This window comes from Macrobrachium nipponense, chromosome 35 (genome assembly GCF_015104395.2).
Source record: "Macrobrachium nipponense isolate FS-2020 chromosome 35, ASM1510439v2, whole genome shotgun sequence".
Lineage (NCBI taxonomy): Eukaryota > Metazoa > Arthropoda > Malacostraca > Decapoda > Palaemonidae > Macrobrachium > Macrobrachium nipponense.
Window position 1 is genome coordinate 28,895,070 of NC_061096.1, and position 9,213 is coordinate 28,904,282.

Consider the following 9,213-nt stretch of genomic DNA (forward strand, 5'->3'; position numbering starts at 1 on the left):
ATGACGGAAGAAGAGAGATAGGGCAGACGGGAAAAGGCATCCATGATCGTGAAATCCTCCGGAGCTACACATCAATCTCCATCGATTTCCTTAGATCACTTGACCTGGTATTGTTGGAACACTCACGTGACCTTCATCCTCAACATAAATGAATAAATGAATAATAAGTAAATAAATAGATGAATAAATAGATAGATAATAGATAAATACATTATGATTTCGTAAAAAAAAACTCCTTTCCCGGTCTTTTCTCATAAGCTTTATTTTTAAGAGAAAACTCACTTTATCGCCTTTGCACGTCACCGGCGACATAACGCTTTGCTTTGTAGCATGTCTTTCTCTCTCTTTTTCGCGGGTGTAGAAAGACTTTCCTGGCCGTATTATGAATACTGTGGGACAGGCTACTTAATCACTTTAGAGTTTGCTTATTTTATTTGTTAATACTTATATCCTTTCATTTTTCTGAAAGTTTGTTTCTCACATTCCATTTTTGCATAGATATAACTTCTATGTGCATAATGTTATTCATGCGTTATATTATTAATATCTTACAATTTATAATTATCCTTAATATTAATGATATGGCAATAATGATAATATATTTCATCACTAATTCCACTTTTGAAAATATGGAAAACTCTTGTAGGACATAAACTCCCCCTATCAAATTTAATCTTAGTCTCTTGATTTATGGAAATAATAACTTCCACGAGATTAATTTCATTGCTATTTTACAGAAACACGTCAAAGCGTAACTTCCCGATTCACTCACTTTATTTGGGTAAGCTCACCACCAAAAGCACTGGAGGCAAACTGTAAATGCTGGGTTTGAGCCAAGAGGTGGCCATAACACCCATAATACCACTGAGGAGGATACTCACATTCCAACTTATTTGATTCACTGCCAACACAAGTAAATATATCTAAATAAAAGAATATAACTAGAAGGTCTTCGTGAATGTGAGAAGCAGAGCATATTATTAACCAAAGTGAGCTAACATTCATAGCGAATGTTAATGAAAAGTCGCGAACTTGCAAAGCAAGCTTAATTAAATTTGAAAAAAAAATCCCTTTAGAGAAAAAAAAGCGAGAATCGGTGAGGGGGAAATAAATTGCATTTCAAATCCTCAAAAAACACCCCAAGAATATATTCCGGTTTATTTTATGACCTTTGAAAAGAACATGACATTAGACGAATGACGTCAGCTGAACAATTTAGTGTCTCGAATGCTTGTTGAAGCACGAAATTTAAACACCAAAGCGTTAATATTTTTCTGTTGACGATATGAAGCCAACTGTAACTTTTGTTTTTATTCATTTTAGTCACAGTAAAAAGTAATGATTTTATGATTTGTCTTTGATATTTTGATTCATTTAGTATGGCCACTCACTGAAAAGGAGGATTAAGATAGTCCTAACATTTATGTAAAATTATTCTTCAAAATGGGTGTAATTGTGATGTTAGTTCATTCAAGTAATAGATAGTCTTCGAAAATTTACTCGATAAAAATACTCTATTGGCGTATTTGCACCAGTCTGCATGAGTTTATGGGTATATTTTATTTTGAGAGAGAGAGAGAGAGAGAGAGAGAGAGAGAGAGAGAGAGAGAGAGAGAGAGAGAGAGAAAATTAATAGCATAGAGGTTCATTGCAGTACTATTTAACATGGAAATGCAGCAAAATCGAAGCTGGTCTTTTTATCTAGACGGAAAACCGTTTTTTTTCAGAAGGAAATTAGTTCTAATCGCTCATTACGTTTACTTTCGGAAATTTGTTAAACAATTTTATTTTTGGTATAAATTTTACATGTTTCGGAAAATGTTTTCTAGCACGAGGGAAATAGTTATATTTGCAAAAATATTCATTAAACTAACTCAACCTGGTTTTGGATCTGGTTCATTGTATCATTTTACAATGAGCTTTCAGCTGCTCGTGTTTATATATTTTATTTGTGAAGCATAAACACACAATGGTTTTCATTGGTTTCCATGGAAACACTGAGGGACTCTCATTCGTAATTCATTCTCCTGTTTTACAAACTCCCCAATTCATAACGAAAGGTTTAATTTAAAGCAGTTTTCTTTGTATCAATGCAATGCTTAATCATTAATAATGGCAAAGCTATTAATTATTCTTCTAAAACCCAAATGCCATTTAGCCTTTGTTTCTTTCATAGAACACAATGTAAGCTATGGGATCTTTTTGTTTCCCATTGCTCTTCAAGGCCACTTCCTTTGAGTAGGGTTTTTAGCAGGAATTTTAGTTAGCTTTCATCATCGGTAGGTAACAAGTAAAACTAGATGCATTATAATAAATCAACAATAATTCAAGGCAGATTTGGATAATTTAGCTGGGTATTACGTACAATAGGGAACTTATATGACAATCTTAGAACTAATACTGAACTGAATGTTTTCTACCAAAGATCTATAGAAAAGGGGTTCGCCTTATAGATTATTTATAATTGCCTGATTTTATGGGATCTTGAAGGACTGTCGATATCTAAAAACTAACGTATACAATATTTTATATCATTGTTAGCAAGATTATGCACACTAAATTTGCTTTTACCCCTATTCTGATGGATCTTATGCCTTGCTGTGACCCATTGCCGAGTTCATCAACCCACCTTCCAAACCAGCATACTTAGTGCCATCGTAGTACCGTTCTCAAATACATTTTCAGTATCGAGGTTTCATATTTTTCATCTTTTGCTAATTTTTCATTTAACTAATCGTTAATAAATTTCTCTGCCTATTCGAAAACACAATAAGCTGTTTATTTTTTAAATTTCATTATGCAAATAGAAGAAAATGATTAAGTTCATTGTTATTAGGAATTAAGCAAAAGTAACTGGAAGAAATAACTTCTAGAGTGGTCTTAAGTGAATTTATTGAATGTCATATGCTTTTAAAGAAATGATGAGAAATGTAATAATTATGGTTTTAGTTAAATTTTAAGTAACTTGCTATTTACTAAATGCCACTCCAGTTCTTCGAAGTATCGGAAAATCCATTAAATTTAAATTTTACTTGTGTAATACCAAATTGCCTGATATCAGCTGAATAAAAGGTGCGTATGTACCTCAATTAACCCAAATTCGACTCAAATTACATCGTAAAAATGATCCCTCTTGACGGAGAAGAATTTCCTTATCGCACTTAGACGCAGAATTCGAACCGAGTTATCACTACAGGGAATTCGGGGAGATTTCGGAGATATATCATTGCGCGGGAGGCGTACATCTGCGTCAGCCGCAAGATGGCGCTGAAAAGCATTTCCGAAAACGAGCTGCTAATCTTCCACTTGTTTAAGAGAGGATTATTTTCTTTTTATTGTTCTTTTTTAATAAAACCTGAACGATGAATAACCAGAGTCCTTTTATTTTTTCTAATTTTTTATAATATTGGTTTTGCATCAGTCTTTTTATTGCTTAAGATGTCTAAAATGCCTTGACATTTGACAAAAATTTGTGAGAAATGTTTTTAATTATCCACTTTTCTTTATTTGTTGTTTGCATTTACTATCATTGAACCTTTTTCTCAGTATGTCCCTTTTCATAAAGGGATTCTGTTCTGTGGAAGCAGGCTTAAGAACTATAGGATTCGGTTTTATGCCATATGAATATAGTCACATTTTAGATAATAAAAATAATAATAATAATAATAATAATATAATAATAATAATAATAATAATAATAATAATAATAATAATAATAATGAGAACATAGTCTCGAAATCTCCTAGTCTTATTAGCAACTTCGACCGTTGTATCGAAGTAAGTGGTGGACTTTGTTTCAGCAATAATCTTGGATGGTAAACCAATGATAATGGGAATAAAGATAATAACAATAAAGATTATGATAGTATAAACTTACTACGCAAATCTAATTCGGACATTCGACAATGTGAATATGATGCCAAAACTCTCGAATTGAAAAGCGTAGCATCAGTCAGTCTTAAGGATAAATCCCCTGTTTTCTTATCATCATAGAAAGCGAGTGCCGGTTTGTTATCGTGTATTAACTTTATTGAAGTGTGAGAATTCTTTATTGTCCCATGAATCATCATAACGTCACTGAGTGATGTAAACAAAGGGTAATAACCATGGGTAAAAGAATATATAAGAAGTGAGCGATCCTCGGCCATCCAGTTCTGCTTCGACCTCTGAGATACGAAGATTCAGGTGGTGAAATCTTCACTGGCTAACGAAGTGTCTTTTTTGGCTGAACATTTCCACCAGATTCTACTGCACGATGATTCGCTTACCGTAAGTATGGAGGGTCAAAATGTTTGGTAGATATTTAGAAGATCTTATCATTTCTTTGAAACTGGAATGCGAAATAGATTGCATCTTAATGAATAACTTTGAGTTTCACTGCTCACCTGTACAAACTCCTAGCTCTAACTACTTGTTTCAAGCCTCGATATTCTCCTTCGCAGATTACTGAGTGCCAGTGTCCTCAGCGTGATTTGGGCAGGAGTAGGGGCTTATCCATCGCTTACGGCCCCTCCAGAGATTGCTGCTCTTTGTCCGAATCCTCCCGGAAAATACCCTCTGCTCTTATCAAATCCTGCGGATTGCAGATCATTTTACATGTGCTCCTGGGACAACATGGCCTTTTTGCAGCACTGTCCTCCAGTTTTATACTTCAATCCATCATTACAAGTTTGTGACTCACCTGTCAATGTACACTGCAACATATCTACAACAGCCTTGCCTATTGCCCCAAATACTACAGTTGCAGAAAAAACTACCTCACCCGTGCCGGTTTCTAATAGTACAAGTCTTGAACATCCAAGACCACCAGTGTCACTTGAATCTGTAACTGCCCCACCAAGCGTTGCTGCCCTTTGTCCCAATCCTCCTCAAGAGTTTCCCCTTCTTTTGGCGAACCCAATAGACTGTGGTTCTTTTTTCATGTGTTCATGGAATGGGGTGGCATACTTACAACATTGCCCAGCTAACCTCCATTTCAACCCAGAATTACAAGTTTGCGATTTTCCATCCAGCTTCAGGTGCACTGTTTCAACCACTCCACCACCATTTACAAACAGCAGCACATCAGCTCCTGTTACCAATAGCAGCACTTCTGCTCCAGAAATCAAAACCACAGCAGCAAAACCGTTACATAGCAGCACCTCTCTCCAGAAATCGACCACAGCAGCTTCTGCTCCAGAAATCAAGACCACAGCAGCACCTGTTGCCAATAGCAGCACCTCTGCTCCAGAAATCAAGACCACAGCAGCACCTGTTACCAATAGCAGCACTTCTGCTCCAGAAATCAAGACCACAGCAGCTCCTGTTACCAATAGCAGCACTTCTGCTCCAGAAATCAAGACCACAGCAGCACCTGTTACCAATAGCAGCACTTCAGCTCCAGAAATCAAGACCACAGCAGCACCTGTTACCAATAGCAGCACTTCTGCTCCAGAAATCAAGACCACAGCAGCACCTGTTACCAATAGCAGCACTCCAGCTCCAGAAATCAAAACCACAGCAGCACCTGTTACCAATAGCAGCACTTCAGCTCCAGAAATCAAAACCACAGCAGCACCTGTTACCAATAGCAGCACTTCAGCTCCAGAAATCAAAACCACATCAGCACCTGTTACCAATAGCAGCACTTCAGCTCCAGAAATCAAAACCACAGCAGCACCTGTTACCAATAGCAGCACCTCTGCTCCAGAAATCAAGACCACAGCAGCTCCTGTTACCATCAGCACTTCAGCTCCAGAAATCAAGACCACAGCACACCTGTTACCCAATAGCAGCACTCCAGCTCCAAAAATCAAAACCACAGCAGCACCTGTTACCAATAGCAGCACCTCTGCTCCAGAAATCAAGACCACAGCAGCTCCTGTTACCAATAGCAGCACATCCGCTCCAGAAATCAAGACCACAGCAGCACTTGTTACCAATAACAGCACCTCTGCTCCAGAAAGCAAGACCACAGCAGCTCCTGTTACCAATAACAGCACATCCGCTCCAGAAATCAAGACCACAGCAGCACTTGTTACCAATAGCAGCACCTCTGCTCCAGAAAGCAAGACCACAGCAGCTCCTGTTACCAATAGCAGCACATCCGCTCCAGAAATCAAGACCACAGCAGCACCGTTCCAATAGCAAGGGGCACTGCAGCTCCAGAAATCAAGACCCAGCAGCACCTTTTGCCAATAGCAAGCACCTAATCTGCCCAGAAATCAAGACCACAAGCAGCACCTGTTACCATAGCAGCACTTCTGCTCCAGAAATCAAGACCACAGCAGCACCTGTTACCAATAGCAGCCCACCTCTGCTCCAGATATCAGACCACAGCAGCACCTGTTACCAATAGTAGCACCTCTGCTCCAGAAATCAAGACCACAGCAGCACCTGTTACCAATAGCAGCACTTCAGCTCCAGAAATCAAAACCACAGCAGCACCTGTTACCAATAGCAGCACCTCTGCTCCAGAAATCAAGACCACAGCAGCTCCTGTTACCAATAGCAGCACTTCAGCTCCAGAAATCAAGACCACTGCAGCACCTGTTATGAACAGCAGCACTCCTGCTCCAGAAATCAAGACCACAGCAGCTCCTGTTACCAATAGCAGCTCTGCTGCTCCAGAAATCAAGACCACAGCAGCTCCTGTTACTCCTGTCGCCAACAGCAGCACTTCTGCTCCAGAAATCCAGACCACAGCAGCACATGCTACCAGCAACAGCTCACGGGCTCCAGAATTCGAAACAACCTCAAGTACTGGTGTGAATACGAGTGATATGATGATTGCAACTACGGTATCACCCCCGAGTAACAGCACTGTGACTGAGGAGCCTTTGAGTAGCACTGAAATGGCTGCTACTTGCCCAAATCCACCTGGAGAACATCCTGTTCTCCTACCTAACCCAAGAGATTGTGGTTCATTCTTTATGTGTGGATGGGACGGAGTTGCAAATCTGCTGCAATGCCCAGGTGACCTTCATTTCAACCCTGAGTTACAAGTCTGTGATTTCCCATCCAGTTTTGCCTGCAAATTTTCTACAACGATCAATGCCACTGACACCAGGACACCAGATTCAGCAGTTTAGACCACCCAAGTCTACTGTAATAGCACGTCTGATAATAATAGTAGGGGAGGGTACTTTTAATATATTACTGATAGAAGCATATACTTAAAGTAGTAACTCTCGCTAGTACACTGCAATTAATAACAAGTAACTAAAGGGTTATTTAATCTGACTCACATATCTTTCAAAAGTAGGACTTTTGAATATTTTTTTGATGTTATGATTGACTGCCGTCATGTTCTTGTGGCAGTTCTCATAGGAAAGGTAGTTTAAGACACATCATATAATGTTTACTCGATAGTCTAACGTTCTCCTCTTGTAAAGCTGGCAGCTTAATAAGAGGAAAACAGGGGCTATCTAAATGAACCACTATTTCCGTATGCTACCTAGTTTTGCTTCTTCAATGCAACTCTAAAATAAACATTTTCATCGTCTATAACAATTCTCAAATTATGTAAACAATTTTAATTTATAAGTATTATCTTTTATGACAGCTTAGATTTTTCGTTAGAAATCTTTTTTTCACTACTTCTAATCTAAATGTTTACTGGTCTCTGTGAAGAGACCATTGAACATTTACTTATGATCTCCAAGATATTAGGGAAAGACTCAAAAATGAAATAAGAAAACATGTTCCCGACTCTAATAAAAAATATATTTTTAAATATAAAGCTTTTATTATGAGTTACGAAGTCTGCTGTACTACATACCCAAGCCTACAACACTTAGAGTGATCGTGCAGTCAAATCTGGTGTAAGAAATATCTTTAAATAAGCAGCCACTCCAACATACAGCAACGCATTTGTATATTTTATTGGTCTTCGCTGGTTTTGCTTTAATACTCGGTCGGTGACCGTTAATGAATGCCATTCAGTAACACGTTCGCTGCGCTACCGGCAACTTGATCAGTGAAATTAAGGCACTTTGGGTTTGGGATACACTTTGATGGAAACTCACTAATGAAAACCCTACCTCGTCGGCAAATAAACTGAGGTGAACATTTGTACGCCTGTGGGTATTGGCTAACATGAGGCTCGGAAAACCAACCAGCAGACTGTAAAACACAGCATAACAGTTTTAAGGGAGAAAACTGAGGCACATAGTCATATTTTTCCACGAATCCTTCCGTCTTGAACTCAAGCGATTTCAAGGTGTTCTTGTACGAAAGAATGTCAGTTAAATGGTGATACGATAGTAAGAACACAACCAAGAGAAAGCCTCGGTATTGAATCACTGAAAAAAAGAAGTCTGCAGAATTGCCTGTTGTGCTTGACAATTTTTATCTCAGATGATGGCAGATTTGTGACACATTTGTAATATTGCGTAGTGCATTATTCTATCGTATATCAACTATCATGACAAAGCTCATAGATCTGAAAGTATTTCAGATTGAGGGAGAACGGAACTAAAAGACATTATCTCTTATGGAATCATTTAAACTGTTTTCAAGCAACGGATTTTCTTTATCTCATCCCTCATTAATCTTTTATTTCTAGAGGTAATTCGAATCTAATCTCTGTTTCTCCGTATAATGTTCATTTGAGTATTATTCAAGCCGCTCGTATTTCCTTTATTCTTTTCTATGTTCTAATATTTTATTGACATGTTTAATCATTTCGGGAGTCAGGCTCTGGTAACATTCAGAAACCTGGTTTTCAGCGGCATCTATAAACGCGTTGGAGGTTATGAGAATATATGAATGACGTCAAGCGGTTATTTTATGCTGATCTGTCTGTCTAGTGGTGGATGAAGCGCATTTTAAAATCTACTGTTTATACATCGTCGATAGAAAAGGTTACTGGCGCCTCAGCTTCCCCCCACCACACATTCTCCAAAACAAATCTAATTTCATCATGCGGTTCATTTGCCTTCATGGCTACATGATGATGGTGCCAGAGCGAGACGCAGCTCTGTAATAAGAAGGAGGAAAATATTGAATACCGACTGGATGATTCGCCTGGGTGAGCTTTGGCGAGGTATCTCACTGGACTAAGTCATGCGTGAAAGTTGTTTATTTACCCTTTTATTCTTATTTTTCTGGAGTCTGTCGTTTAGAGTGACCGCTTGTAGGCATACATATACATATATACTTGACAAGGGTGGAAGTGAGTCCACCGAAATATAGTCCTTAGCTTTAAACCAGAGCGTTTTAATGGGCCTTTTA

General features: G+C 38.4%; 1 protein-coding gene across 1 annotated transcript; it reads left to right on the forward strand.

The window, feature by feature from the left end:
• Positions 1 to 4,149: 4,149 nt before the first annotated feature.
• On the forward strand, positions 4,150 to 8,507 carry LOC135208535 (mucin-5AC-like). The gene is made up of 5 exons (XM_064240830.1): positions 4,150 to 4,269; positions 4,443 to 5,115; positions 5,188 to 5,703; positions 5,848 to 6,108; positions 6,312 to 8,507. Exons 1-5 carry the CDS (start codon positions 4,256 to 4,258, stop codon positions 7,068 to 7,070), a joined length of 2,223 nt encoding a protein of 740 aa, XP_064096900.1. The 5' UTR covers positions 4,150 to 4,255; the 3' UTR covers positions 7,071 to 8,507.
• The last annotated feature ends 706 nt before the right edge of the window (positions 8,508 to 9,213 follow it).

Bases quoted from the DNA above. Each gene is read 5' to 3' on its own strand.
- LOC135208535 (XM_064240830.1), top strand. The intron at 5,704-5,847 runs GCAGCTCCTGTT...CCAGAAATCAAG, and splicing joins CTCCAGAAATCAAGACCACA to ACCACAGCAGCTCCTGTTAC. The intron at 6,109-6,311 runs GCAGCACCGTTC...TCCAGATATCAG, and splicing joins CTCCAGAAATCAAGACCACA to ACCACAGCAGCACCTGTTAC.